Raw genomic sequence first — 15,129 nt, forward strand, 5'->3', positions numbered from 1 at the left:
AGACAAGCCCAGACTAGCCCTGTGTAAGGGTTAGCAACTATCATGAAAAAAATAGCCTGGTATATGCCATTTCTAAAAGGTGTCTCCTTTAAATTATTGTTTTCCTTTCTTAGAGGATACGAGGGAGACTGTTTAATGCACAGAGAATAACTCTTGGATTTGCTGGATTTGTCAGTGCAACCGTGTTAGAAGGGACATGAGCAAGTTTAGTTTTACAGCTGGATGAACCTGGGCAGACACCAAATGTGTAGGTGCTTTGAATTTTTATGGTGGCTCATCTCACAAAAGCCAGAGCAGTACGGAGGGGTTGACAACACCATATTTTTTCTTAACTGTAGCTGAACTGGGAGCCCTTCAAAAGACTTATTGTTGTACCAGCGTTGAACCCTCAGACTGTATCCAGAGGACTTTAGATTGGTTTTATTTTCATATATGCATGCCTTCCTGATTTTGTTTTCCTGTCTTTTTTTAGCACTGTAGTTTTTAAGTAGACATTGGCAAGGGAGTGGAAATTTTACTTAAATATGTCATTGGTGGTCTTTGAAAGGAAAAAATAAAGATATTTTAAAAGACCTGTTTGAATAACAAAAGGATTTCCCCCCCCCCTTTTTTTTTTTATTAACATCCATGAGCTTTTTGTTGTCTCTTGTTCCTTTCTTTTTGGACTTAGACTAAGAGATTTTTTGTTGTGTTTACTCTTACTAGCTTTTGTGCCACTTTGCTTTAATATCTCTGTGTATTTTTAGCAAATCACCATCCGTACAATTAATGGAAAATCCCATTTTTACAGAGTTTTTTAAAGTTATTGTTTCAATTGTGTTACAACACAAAGATAGCCCCTGTCCCAGGGAGCCTCCAGTGTGAGACTTAAACAAAATACAGCCACTAACTAAACACACTCTGAATCTTTCACAAAAATAAAACATTGGTTGTCAGAAATAATATATAGAACTCTTTAATATGAAAAATTGCAATCTTCAACTGACCACATATCCTGCAGGAGTAATTATGTCATTTCAGAAGAAAATAAAACAGCCATGTTTTGTCAAATATAAGACATTTCACACACTATCAATTTTACAGATATAAATACCTAGGGGCATGCACAAACTCTATGATCACCAATGGCAAATTGCCAAGTGAGGACAGATTCATTAAACATTAGAAGTATCAGGCACCCACCCAAACCCATAAATTAAAATTTTAAGCCTTGAACATTATGCCACTGCATACAAGTTAAATATGTTTGGAGACATTTTTATGCAGCCTAATTAGAACTGAATGGAAATCCCAGTTAATGTATGACGTAGCTCTTCCTTAGCCTAGTTTTCTTGGCTAAAAACAGTCTTAAAAGAGTCATATTCCTTTCTGCAACTTGTTGCAGCTAAAAGAAGCTGGTGGTAAACTGGGTCCAGAAGACGTTAGAAAACTGCTGCAACTGGATGGTTAAAACAACCCCAGTCTGTTTAGGTTAGCGGGACTGCTGATAAACCTTTGTAATCTGCAGGCAGAAAGAGTGAGTTCTCAATGAATATTCTCAATAGCAGTGACTAATCTTCTTTGAAACTAGCTCCTGTCACCAGATGAAATTGTCAGCAGGCTTCTGCAGCTACTGTTTGAGAAGCCAGTCTCTATTTACAGTTTTAAAAAGCTACGTGCATCTCGGCAACCAGATACAATTAAACTTGGAGTTTAAACAGCACGGCAAGCCTGAGCCTCTTTTTCTCGTCTTGCGTACTAGGTTACACCCATCCACAGCAGCTACCAGGGAAGACCTTTGTGCACTGGACACAGCAAAGAGAATAGCTTGAAACATGAGCTGCTTAATTTGCCACCTAAGGAAAGATTGTGCAGTTTGGTCTATAACCTTAGTTACGTTGGGGAGTTAAAAGATGAAAAGCAGTAACGGACTGTTGCGCTCTTGTAGTGGGAGAGGTGTTCATTTTCTTCAGCTGAGCTCAGGCGTTATCCATAAGGTACTTGGTATTTCAGCCAGCTCCAGGTTTCTTACTCATCCTCAGTTACCACTTTGCTGGGTGCCATTTCATAAGGAGCTTGTAAAGGGTTGCTCTCAGTTGTGATCTTTTTCTCCTTTTAATCGGGGAATTGGTGTTACCGACACAGATTCTGTGGAGTTGTGTCAAATTGCATCTTAGATTAAAAATTACAGAAATATACACAATTTTCTTTCTGTTTTTTAATAAAATTCAATACGAATGTTAGGTTCTGGCCAAAACATCTCAGTGCCCTAAACTTTAAGGCATTAAAAAAAAAAAAAAAAAAAATCTGGTCTCCATAATTTTGAAATATTATCCAGAATATTCTCCATAATATTCCTTTCTCTACCACTGTGTTTCTTTGCATGCAAACCAGGAGTTTCACAAGGCTTCCTCTTGTTTATAGCTAGCGGGTAACCATGCAGTTGTGCAAACCTAAGCATAGGCGGTGACGGGAATAAAGTCAGACGAAGCAGATCTCTCATGATTCAATTACGGATAGCAGTTTCTACATGGTGGAGAGCCAATTCCCTGCTCCCCTAAATCACAGCTGTTCCCAGAGGAAGGGCCCTAGTCCAGATTGGAGATGGCAGAGGAGCTAGATGTGGTGCCAGTATAAGTGGAATGCTGGGAAACAGCATGACCCAGAGTCACGATCTGGCAGCTTTTGCACCAGCACTGGTGCTCATGCTGCGACTAAACCCGGGTGCGCCTCTGTTTTTTTCTATCCTCTCCTGATAAGCCTGAACTTTAACTGAGCGAGCACTAGGTAGTAATATTTTAGAAGTTACAAAGGGTCTGAGCAATCCAGCGCTGAGTGAAGTGCTCTTTTGGTCAAGGGAGTCACAGAAGAGAATAACAGTTATAAAGTAATGAATTTGCAGCCATTATGTTTCTCATCTTGATTCCCTCTTCAGAGATAATGATGAAAGGCAGCAGAGGTAGAGGAGACAGGATGAATAATTGATTGTAAAGCATATTCACAAGTAGGTAACGGCAACAAAAAATCTCCACTGACTGTTGCAAAGATCCTGCAGGGAATGCTGATTGTGGATCATTTCTGTGAAGGACTGGATATTAGTGCCTTTCATGGTAAATTAAGGTTGGGTTACTTGGCATTAGCTCTGTTTGAAGTTCAAACAAAAGATAAAGGTCCCTTCAAAAATAACACAAGGAATTATTTTTCTTTTCATGTTTTGTTTTGTTTTATCAAATTAATAATGCTCATGTACTCCCCATTCGCCCTGCGGCTATGATTCATATGTGTGTATATGCATAAATGAGAGATACAGGCTCTCAGAATTTACCACAAAAATTAAAACAGGAAGGCAGATGGCAGTCTTTTATTCCATCTGTATTTCACTTAATCAGCTACTCTTATCAGAACTGCTGCTTTGGAAATCAGTGGTTCTTATTTGTTCTTTGCAAACTAGAGACACACAAGCTGCTCTTTTGTGAACATTCTGCTGACTGACACATATGCAATACCTATCTATATGTAAGAAAAGTGAAAGACAGTGAAATTACCTAAAAACATTTAGCATACATTAGCTAGGTTTAACAGAAATACTTTGCCTAAAGATAGACAAGTCTGGGGCCTTAATTTTCCTCTATTTGAGCTATTGTAAAGGAAAATGTCAGTGGAGTCACCCTGATGTAGGGGGCGAAGAACCAAATCTCTTTTGCATGAATTAGTAAAGTCTCAAATTAAATGAAGCTGGGGGGAAAGAGAGAGAGAGAGCGGCACTTATGTATCCATTCTTACCAGTCTGGTAGCTCGCTACTAAAAGAAAAGAAAAGAAAGAAAGAAAAGAGAAAAAAAAAAAACCAATGAAAAAAAGAATGGCTGGCAGGCTGGACACTGTCACAGCGGATTTGTGGAGTTAATTTACCTATTTTGCAGGCATGTATTTTAATAAGATTTAATGAGCTGCTGAAAAGAGGAGTGCTGCTTTTTTTCGACTGATGGCAGTAAGATGAAAACAAGCGGCTTTTTAGAATGACGTTAACTAGCACTTTAAAAGTTAATAGAGCTCCTATGAATCTGTGTTGGCAGCACCTGGAAGAAGCAGGTGGGAATTCCACTGAGATAAATGGCAAGCCAGGGGCAGAACAAAATAATAAAGTCTTATTTGCAAGATCTGGATACAACATCAGTCCTTCTGGCAAAATGTTTTTCAAAATCAGTAGAAGTCTTGTCTGCAGTGAAAGGTAAAAGAAGTATTTTGAAGAAAATCTGGGACTAGTAAAATTTTTCTAGTGTTTCAAATGCAGACAGTTCTTTTAGAATAGTATTTTTTAATTTTTGTAACAAAATTGCAAATCACAAGTGTGATAGGTGAAGGACCATGCTAGCCAACCACAAGAAACATCCTTGTTCCACAACAATTGGAGCTCGGTGGCCCCAGGTTTTGGATAATGAGTTTTTCAGGATCATATCAGTTCTCTGCAGATCAAGAGGAAGAAAGCATGTGCATAAGCAATGTGTCCAAATTCAGCCCTGAAATACTTGCATGCTTCCCCTCCAGTGACAGTGGGAAGGAAATGCACGCTACCGTCCGTCCGCTGAGGGCTGAATTTTGGCCTCTTGCTTGCAATCCAAAACCAGCATAAAGGTAGAAACTGCTTTGATTTCATATGTTCCTTCTGAGACTTGTTTTGCAGTGTGCTGAAACACAAAGGCCCTGCTTTTCTGGTTTGGCCGAGCTCCTTAAAGGGCAGCATCCAAAGGGAGCGATAGCGGCAGCGGTGGTTTTCGGTCCTGCGTGTTAACTCATCGCGCCTGACGCCAGCCGCGACACTGTATGCCTGGAGGACAAGTAGCCAATAAGCAAGTCTTTTGACTCTGTCCGGCAGGTTGTTCTCATCAACACGGCGAAGGAAATGTGGCCTGGAGATGTCTACGAAGGGGTGGCTGGAAATCTAGGTGAAAAACCGTATTCAGTGGAAAATTATTTGGGGAACTCCAAGGAGATCTCATACTGTGGAATGTTTACCTTAATGATCTTGGTGACAGAGGAGGAGAACACGTTACTTGAATTTGCGGATGACAGTTTGGGAGGAAGTGCAAGTGTGCTGAAGGACAGGATTAAAATTTAAATTCATCATATAGAAATGACCTGAAAATATAGGATGCATTTCAACAACAAGTGCCAGAAACTACACTTTAGCAGTAATCAACTGCAGGCATGAGGAATAGGAATGCGTTAGTAAGACAGCAATTTTGCAGAGAAAAGCTTGCAAGTGGTGTACTGGATCCAGGCTGAACACAATGCCAGCCTGGGATGTGTAACCAGGAATAGAGACTGATTGACACATGAAATAATTCTTCCATTTTATTTCTTCTAGCACTCATAAATCTTTAGGTCAGGGTTTGAGTGTTGTCCTGGGTACTGTAGTTCAGAGTATTGGAGAAAGCAGAGGAGAGCGGAGGGTACGGTCAAAGGTTTTAGAGAAATGGCCTACAAAAAATGGGACTCATCTCTGGTAATTTAGCCTGCAAAAGGGAAGACTGAAGGAGGAGCATGATGCCATAAGTACATAAAAGACAGCTAAAAGGAGGAAAAGGATGCTCTGCTGTCAATTTGCATGCTAGATAAGATAAACTGGAGCAAGTAATACGCGGCTAAAATACTCTTCACTTTCTAATGACAGGGAAAATGAAGACCTGGACTAGATTACCTGGAGGGTCCTAGAGATCTTTAAGAAGAGGCTTGATAAACCTGTACTAGGAAGAACAGGGATGCAGCCGACCTGCCTTGGGCAGGGGATGAGCTGGGTGACCTTCCAGCTCTTTGGTCCTACCACCAAGTTCCACTCCGTGATTCACAGCCCCCTGCCAACAGCCTGGAGGGGCTGTCACAGGGCACAGCCCCACTCCACTCCGGCACTCCAAGGGCTGATAGAGATTTACTGGGCAGGAGAACCTGTGTCATCAGGCAGGTTGTGGCTTCTCCAAGCTGCCAGGAAATGGACGGGAGTCAGCCTAAAATGCCAGTAATGTAACAAAGAGGCTGAAAGTGCAAGAATTCAGATGACTGTCTGTAGGGTGAGGTGCCAGATCCAGATGTTGGGCAAAGCTTTGCTCTGTCTCTTTCAGGCTGCCTTATCTTCATCTTCCTTCAGTTTGCTCTCTCTGCCTCTTTTATCCCTTAGGAGAAATTAATTTTGAATGTTTTTGTGAACAAATAAAGATCAGTGGCTTGTGGGTTTCATAACGCATCACTTTGTGGTATGTCTTTGTCTGCACATCACAAATTCCAGTAGATAAGAAAACTGAATAAATATTTCATGTAAAAAAAAAGTACCACAGAAAAGAGCTAATTAGCTGGATTGATATAAGTTGTTCTGTGACCCATGAAAATATGTTAGTCATAATGCTGTTCTTGATAAACTCCATGCAAACTCATTCAGACATGCTGTCAAGCTAGGAAAGGGAAACGTGAAAAGCAAGGAGAGGCACTCAAGGTAATATTAAAAGAAAAGTCAGAAGAAAGATTTTTGTCTTAAAGCTATCCCACAACGTCTAACTCAGTTCTGCCGAAAGCTGCTGACGGCACCATAGCCGAAGTGGGTAAATAGCCTCCCAGAGTTATGAAGCTGGAGTGGTGTGATTTGTTCTGCAGAGGGTGGAGTAAGAATGAGGGCAAGGCTTGAGGTGTGGTTTTTAAATGGTGCACTTAAGGTCACGGACTGACTGGCTCCAGTCAGATTATTGCCCTTATGTCTGCAGACAAGCCTCTTAATAGTATACCCCGCCTTTAGGAACTGCACAGAGGAAAAACAGTCTATCTCCAGGACGATGCACGAGATTCAGCTACCCCCCTCACCAGACAGGACTCAGCATTTTGGTCTCAGAATATGATTTTTTATTGAGGTCACAGAAATTAGGACTTTTCAGTAATTGAAAGGTGAGGAATGGAAATACAGTTTTAGATGAAAGACAAGGGGTGTGTAAATGTTCCCTTAAGACCATCTATGTGAGTGTGCCTGCCTATTTGTATAGTCCCCTTCATTCAGCAACCAGCAAAGTCAGGCTATGCACAACATTTCCATACTGGAAATCTCCTTTTGAGGCCAGGCAATCTGCCCTCCTGTAGCTCTTTCTTTCCTCCTCCTGTGAAGTCAGGCTTCGAGGCAGAGCAGGGAGCAGTGACCAACTACGCTCCCGTGGAAGGCTTCTGGTGGGTTCCCTCTCCGTGGCATCCCCTGCGGAGTAGAAACCTGCTCCTGTCATGAGCCTCTCCTGGAGAACTGAAATGCCTTAAAGAAGCAAATGTCCCAAATTTGAAAGTAAGCCAAATAAGCCACCACCTTCTCCCTTTATTATCTCAAGCTGAGGCTGTGTCTTGGCAATGAGATCCCTGTAATGGGAGCCCTGTCCATGCTCCTGTCCATCTTTCCAAAAGCGTGTCTCTGGCTCCAGCAGAGCTGCGCTCGGTTTCTCCTCTATAGTTTGATGGATCCCATAAGTGTAGCGGGCTAATTGCAACCACGAGACTCCTTCAAGCTTCTTGACTACTGAATGATATCGATCACATCTCATTTCTATGAAAAACATTATTTTGCTGTGCTTTCTAAAGTAATTTGAGTGAGTTGGTAATGTCTGGAGATTGTAATGGATTAGAGGTCCTGCTTCTGTTGTCAGAGTGACAGATGGAGTAACCTCACGTGCCAATAATAAATGTAGATTCTGGATGTCATTTGCTTTAAAACATTTGTTTGCACATACGTATATACAAGTATGCACAGAAAAATCTCTTTAAAACTTTTGGACTAGAGCTTCCCCTGTTTATTTCAGTAAAAAGGTGACAATTGCTGAGGAAAACATTTTGAGCAGATAAAGAGAGCAGGAATGAAATCCTCAAACTTTTTTCCGTGATATCTACTAGAGTTTTGTCTTCCATAAGGTTAGGTTTCTCAGTCTGCTTTTAGACTCGCCATCTGACTCACCCAGGAGTACCTTGCTCGCTGCTCGAGTTGGGGTCCTGCCTTGCAGGGACCTAGAAAACTACTGGGCCCCGCTGGAGCAGCGGAGGACTGGGAGAGAAAGGGTCTCCCACCTCAGCTGAGCTGCACTGAGCTGGAGGCAAAGCGTGACAGAGGGAGAGGGTGCAGGTGGGGCGAAGATGAGACCAGTGCTCCCAGTTACACTGCAGGGCACCTCTCTGGGAGAGCCCGCTCCCTGCCAGCGGGGCTCAGGGCACGTCTGGATCCTAGCCCAAAGCTGCACTTCTCAGATGCTACCAAAATCACCTCAAATTTGGGATTCAGAGTTGCTAGGGATACAGAGTTGGTGTCTGTAACAAATTTTGGAATGATTCTGGGCTGAGATTTTAAAATTCATCTTACGGCTCTGGGCAGTGGACTCTTAATGTTTTTCAGCAAAGACACACCTCGGGCTCCTTGGCAAGTCCTGGCTGTAAGAGCAAGTGCAGTAACCTGCAGAAGGCTATAAACTGTGTCTTGGCCATGCCACATGTTTTATTTCCATTTGAATTTCCTCTATCCTTGTATTCCTATAATTTCACCCTGTCTTTTGAGCACAGAAAAAAAAAAAAAAACAACCAAACAAACCCCAAACTAAAACACAGTGTTTCTCCAAGGAAAGCAGTGATTAGACTGTGACTGATTTGAGGGAAAGTAGATTCCAGAGAGTAGGGTTTTATTTTCAATTTAATTTGATATTCACATGCACCAGCACACAAAGTTTCCCCAAAAAATACCTTCAGAGGAAACACTAGTCAGCATTTCCCTAATTCAGGGAAGAGCTTAGCTTAATGTACATAATAGTTTTCCACTCACCGCTGGTTCTGGATAGCGTCATGTTTGAGAAGGCACCTCATACCATTTTCTTGTCCTTTAAAGAGCGTTATTCAAATGAAAGTGAAATCCAAAGAACACTTAATTAATAACAATAATTGACTAATGAATACAAATGAATAACGAATGATGCAATAAATGGATTTAATTACAGTCACAGTTAAATACAATGTCAGCACCTTTCTGTGGAACATGGCCAACCCACAAGAGTTTTGAAATCACAAACTCCAGGCCAAGATTTTCACACTGCTTATTTCAGATGCCTTTTGGGGGGGACCCAAGCTCAAGATGAAGTAGTGCAGAGCACTTTTTTTGCAGAACAAGGGTGCTCTGAGCTTTCTAAGTCAGGTACCAGTATGGTATCCTGAATTTTGCGTTCCAAAATGAAGGGTCACTAGTTTACCTTTGGGAATCCCAGGCATATGTTGAAGCAGGTGCCCAGCCTACTGGACTGTGAGTGTGGGTTGTTTTTTTTAAACAGATATAGACATGTTGAGAGTCCGCTTTAAGTTTGTAAGACACATCCATCCCTTTTTAAGCAGCTGCAAAGTTACAAAGAATAAGTGCCTGTGTCTGGTAGGTTAAAAACTCTGCCTGTGGTTAATTCATGCCTCAGAGCTCAAAGCTCTAAAAGTGCTGGGTGGATCGTTGTGGTTTTTCAAAATTAAGGTGTTTCATTCCCCATAGTTTCTCCTTCTTTGTGTGTCATCATTTTCAAAGCTTTTATGGCAGGCTTAAATTTAGAGTCCTTGTGGCTTTGTTGGGGCACCACCTTTACCCTATGCGGTCACAATTTTGTGCTTCCTGTCTTGAAAAGATGGTGCCAAGATGGGTGGGGAGCTTCTCAGTGAGGTAACCAAGGATGGGCAAAATAGCATCACATATAATTTATTTTCCAATTTCAAGGCCAGTAGATAGGCAAGAAGTATGCTTAGGTAGCTAACTGCATTCAGAAAGAACGGGCCAGAGTTAAGCCAAGGCAGATGTATTTCATGGTCGGTCCCAGCGCTAATTTCACGTGTTGGGGGGAGTAGTCAGGGATGTATGGGTGTGTAAGCATAGATAGATAGATAGGTGGATGGATGGATAACATACCAATTATTTCCTTGGAACTTTAATTGCACTGTCGGACATGTAATCGTATTTACAGGCCACCAACATCTTCCAACCCCGGTATCTAAAGTTAGCTTTCTAATTTTATATCAAGGTTGCTAAATGAAGGAGGCCTGAGCTTTTTAAAAAAACAGTAGGAAATGCTGCCTTGTCAGCCCTTCAGGAAAGCAAACGATTTCTACAGGCAGACAACTACGCGTATTTAATTTAGGAAGCCAGCTGCTTCTGCTGTGAAGAGCAGTATCTGGCTTGCCCATAGACAGACGATCTGTTAGTGCACATAATACATTTCTATGTAGTCCTAGCCCTGAAAATGTGTTTCCTGGTAAAGGATTAGGGACATAACTGTTCTGTGAAGCGGCAAACCACTTTTCAACCATAATGATCATACAGTTTATTTCACGGTATGAAGCAATTTCTACTTAAACTGCAAAATAATCTTTTTTCAATGGTTGTGTGCACCCTTAAATGTTGTAGTGCACAAAATGAGGGTCTGAAAGGTATCTGGAAGATTTTTTTCTTTGATTTTCTCCGAGGTATCTTCTCTTCCTATATTTCCAACATTGGAAATGCCATGGATCTCCAGCACGATCAGCATGTGTTTACTCTGGAGGCCTGTCACGGCCTCTGGAAGACCAGGCTGGGCACTGCAGAGCCCTTTTACAGATAAGAGGGAATTTAGAGTTCTCCTCTAAATAGATCTCTCCTTAAATATCCATTTGGGTTTGGAGTTTACAAGATTTTTAAAACAAGCAAAGAAAAAATGTGATTAAAAATGTCCTGTGTTCTAAAATGGTCTCTTATGTTAAGTCCAGTGGTTCTTCAGTTGTCGTGTGGGACAGGAGAGTTGTGTCTCCATTGTAAAGAAACAGATGTGACATGTTTTTACAGTGGTCTGAGGGTTGAAAGCCTGAAAAGTGATTTGTATTATTGCTGCTTTTGTAGGGCAAAGCTCTGCCCACATTAGTTATGCAAAACTATGGAAGGAAAGGGGGGTTTACACATAAGATTTTGTCCACAGCACAAATTAATTAAATGAAAAACAGAAGGAAGATACACTGTATTGTCTTTCCGGATACAATTACCTTGTTGACTTGAATTCAATTCAGGAAAGTGCATTGTTAATAAAAACCTCCGATGAATATGAAGCAGATGTCCTAATCTGATACAACTGTAACCTGGAAAGAGAGGTTGCACTAAAGTGATTCAGTGGTAAATGAGGTAAGAGGTAGAATAAAATATATAGCACATAAGAGGCAAGCCCAGTGGTTCAGGCTTTGAGATCTGTACTGTTACTCAAATATAAAATCCTAGTCTCATGATTGATAAGATCATATTATTCTCCTCTCTGGATCTCTCTATTGGCGTGCTCCTGTGTTCTGTAGCAAGTCCCTTTTTATTGGACTCTTTGGCCATTGCCAAAGTCCTCTTCAAACTCAGAGGTCAAAAAAACCCAAACCTGTAAACCTTTTTAGCATTGACTTTTGGGTTGAGAGGAAGCTAATTTGTGATAAAAACTGCTTCTGGATAAAGCTTATTTCTTTTGAGAGCTCCACAGATATCACCCCATGTAATAAAGGTACTATGAATACATATTATCGAAATGGAAGTTTCCTTTCAGAAATAAAAAATTCCAGGATCAAGCTTTTAAAAGGGATCAAGTATTTGGGGCACATTTGGTTTTAGTGGTTCTGCTCAGGACTTCCTATATGCACTTAATTTTGGGCACCTGCCAGTCATCCCATCCCCACCCCCTGAAAATGACCAAACACAATACAGACCTTCTTAGAAATCAAATACACAGAAGTCTAAGTTACTTTGGAAGCTGTGGCCATAACTGCCAGCATTTTATGGGCTGCAGTATTTGTTTCTGCTCTTTGCCTATCTGCTTAGACTGCAAGACCTTTGAAGAAAATAGCATGTTCTCCTTTGTGCTTTATACAATACCTTGCACAATGTTAGTTAATAAACAAGCGTGCAAACAAAAGAATAAATTCCATTGAAAACATGCAGAATATTTGAGGCTCTAAATATCTTTTTAATGGGATAGTGGTCATGGAAGAGTCTGTTTTACAGTGCATGTGGGTCAGCTGCAAAATAAGAAAACAAAGGTCATATTTGGATTCACTTTGTGGCTCTGATCCATGCTCCTTTCATTAAAGCTCCTTCCCTCCCCAGCCATCTCTTGCATGAGAAGGAGACAGGGCAACCAGGAGGATTACAGAATAACAAAATTGGAAGGGAGGTTGGGAGACGGTGGAAAGAATAAACAGACTTGAATGTCAGGTTCTGCCAAGAAAGCACCTGGAACAAATGTATTTTTCTATTATTGTATGCTAAGTGGGTTTGCCCGAAGAATTGCTTGGAATTTAGTAGTGGCATTTCCTGAGGAACAGGTTTGAAATGAGCTTAATCACGACCGAGTGATACTTTGCTAATTTTGAAAAGGCAGATAATTATTGGACATTTCCGTGGGCATTTGAAGGGGTGGGGTTTTGGAGGGGCTTAGGGGGGTTTTTTTCAGTTTAGAAAAGAACGAGTGAAAGCTTGTGAACCAGATGTTTCTTCTCAGATTACAGCAGCCTGCTTGGTCTACATGTACAAAATGGGAATAGGCCTGTTGCAGTACCAGGTGTTATATCGAACATATAGCATTACTGTTATATTGTTTATACAGTAGTCCTCTAGCTGAGTCTCAGGCATGCCATGGGCTTACACTACCATGCTTAATATCTGCAGGAGTGACTATGAGCGGGCTCTGAAACAAAGTTCTCTCTGTGTTAGAGAAAACCCTGCTTGAAGCTACATCAGCAGGGAGGCACTTAGGCTATGGTATCACGACATAGTCCAGCACCTGAAACTTTTGCCAGCTTGGATCACAGTTGCTGTGTAGAAGTCTCCGTTGAGTGCTGCAATAAATGGCTTAAGGTAAAGAAATTGCATGGGTCAGCGAATGCGGGGTAACTTTACTGTGACTCAACGTACGTATTTCAGAGCTGTCTAATGTTAAAAAGGTATATTCTGAAAGTAGGAAAAACACAAACAAGGCGGGGGGCGGGGGGGGCGGGCGGCGGAATATCCAACAGAGCATCTACAAGCAAGCCCGACTGGTTTTCTTCATTCTTTACACCCCCATCATTGTGCCTACAAAATGTCTCTGAAGAGGGATGCTCACATACTAAACGGTCATATGTAGAACTACCATTGCAAGTGTTTAAAGCTCATAAATTGGACTGCATTTTTATATGATCTCTGCTTATCTTTCAAGCTGTGGCCAGACTTTCAAAAGTTACTCAACAGCTAGCATCTCCTGCTTGTTGTCAGCATTTGCAAAGAGCTCAGCATTTACTCAAGTGCTTACGCTGGAGTTGCAGTCTTGAAAAATTCAGTCATTAACATGGGTGCTTAATGGTGGTCTTGAAAGTATGGCTGGCACTGCTTCAGACAGTATGTGTCCAGTACTGTGACAATAGGTAGCTTTTAAATCCAGAAGCAGAGTTTTCCCAGGCCAAATATTTTTATGGACACTTGTTTTATCTTGTCAGTGCTTGTTCGCATGGTACGCTATTTATGAAGCATAAGATAACATCAACCCTATAAACATATATTTCATTTGTAGGTGTGGTTTATTTGCCATGAATACATTCACATACGCAATCTGGCTAAAGAAAGCAACTTGTACACAGCTAATGTGTTAAAGCAACAGCTTTATTCTGTAACTTGAGACGAAAACAGCTGAGTCATTATCATCTTTGAGGGGTAAAAAGACATCCAACTTTTTTCTGCAATATGACTAATATCCTTCTTTTTATTTTTCTCTTTGCTCATCCTCCATCTCCAGGTTAGAAGGCATTGTCAAGACTTTTAAATCTGTGTTCTCCAGTTTTGAGGAACATAAGCCATTCTTTTAATTACAGGATATCTTTAAGGAGGCAAGAATCGTCCAGACTTTACTAATACAGACCAGACTTTATTAATACAGATTGCAGCTGACCAGTTACTAGGCAGAAGAAATGGAGAAAATAGAAATAGTTGGGCTCTTGCTGCCTCTGAATAAAAGACAGAAGCTTAAATATGGTATTAGGGGCCTACCTGTAGGGACCTACTTTTAGGGTGGAAAAATCTGTCTAAATTTTTGCAGGTCTTGATGTCCTTGAAGAAGTTAGAAGTCATTATAAGTGACTAACATACTCATATGAATTGTTACTATGAGTTTTCCATTAGCATGTTGATGTTATTGGTTGTCTGAAGTTCATATTCATCCATACAGCCCAATATTTTCTAGGAAAGAAAAGGAGTTTATCTCTGAATGGCTAAGAGAGACAGACAGTTTTTACTGTTTTCTTTGTGATGAGTTAGCTTAATTGTGCTCCAAAGGAACATGAGAATGGCAGTTCTAGATCAGACCAAAGGTCCAGCGAGGCCACTACCCTGTCTCCAGCAAGGCCCAGTAGCAGATGCCTGGAGAAGAGTGTCAGTGCATGGCAAATGGGTAGTGCTATTCCCCATGGTATTTTCCCAGCCTCCAGCAATCTTTCCCAAGACAGACATGCTATCTTTGTATTAAATGCAAAGCTTTTGCTGCACCTCTCTTCCATGTCTTTGTCCAATCACCTTTTGAACCTCTGCTAACATTTGGCACTGAGAGTGACTTGTGGCAATGAGTCCTACAGTCTGGGTGCCACCTGGAGTGCTCTTTCTGTGCTGCAAACCGATTATTTCATTTCATGCCCCCTTGCTCTTGCCTGGTGGGAGGCAGTGGACAATCCTTCTCAAAGGCTCTCTCAGGTTGAAGACATATCAATCACAGACCTGTCAATTCTTGCTCAACTCTTCAACCACCATCACGTCTCATAAAAGAAGGAGTCCCCTGAACCTGACTTGTGTTTGCAAAGATAGCACTGACTCCTGCTCAGTTTTTGAGGTGCTCTTCATGAGGAGGCAGATCTGGAGTATGAATCCTGCCAGAATGGTCCCTGCTGACTTGGCAGTTTGGCCAGTTATGAATGGCATCCTAGCACCAGGGCCCTTGTGGCCTCCATTCAGGCAGGGGGTGCCTGGGGAAAGGGACCATGCTCAGGTGGGTATTCTTCATCAATACACTGAGCTGTAACTCAACATGCTCTGCATATGCTGTAGGGAGCATGAGCACCCCGCTCCTACCCATACTGCTAGTCGAAGGACTTGTAATGCTTAA

At 41.5% G+C, this 15,129-nt stretch overlaps 1 protein-coding gene across 13 annotated transcripts in view; it reads left to right on the forward strand.

The window, feature by feature from the left end:
- The window catches only part of LOC142042141 (potassium voltage-gated channel subfamily KQT member 1-like), a 515,171-nt gene that overhangs the window by 380,185 nt on the left and 119,857 nt on the right, over window positions 1-15,129 (forward strand). Inside the window, exon 19 of one of the 13 annotated variants that reach the window (XM_075051711.1) lies at window positions 5,652-6,381. The exons of the other annotated variants lie outside the window; for them this stretch is intronic. Within the exon in view, the coding sequence (XP_074907812.1) occupies window positions 5,652-5,660 (9 nt within the window). The 3' untranslated portion in view covers window positions 5,661-6,381. Of the gene's footprint in view, window positions 1-5,651; window positions 6,382-15,129 lie in introns of those variants that run through there. 13 annotated transcript variants of the gene reach the window in all.

Source organism: Buteo buteo, chromosome 19 (assembly GCF_964188355.1).
Source record: "Buteo buteo chromosome 19, bButBut1.hap1.1, whole genome shotgun sequence".
Classification (NCBI taxonomy): Eukaryota; Metazoa; Chordata; class Aves; order Accipitriformes; family Accipitridae; genus Buteo; species Buteo buteo.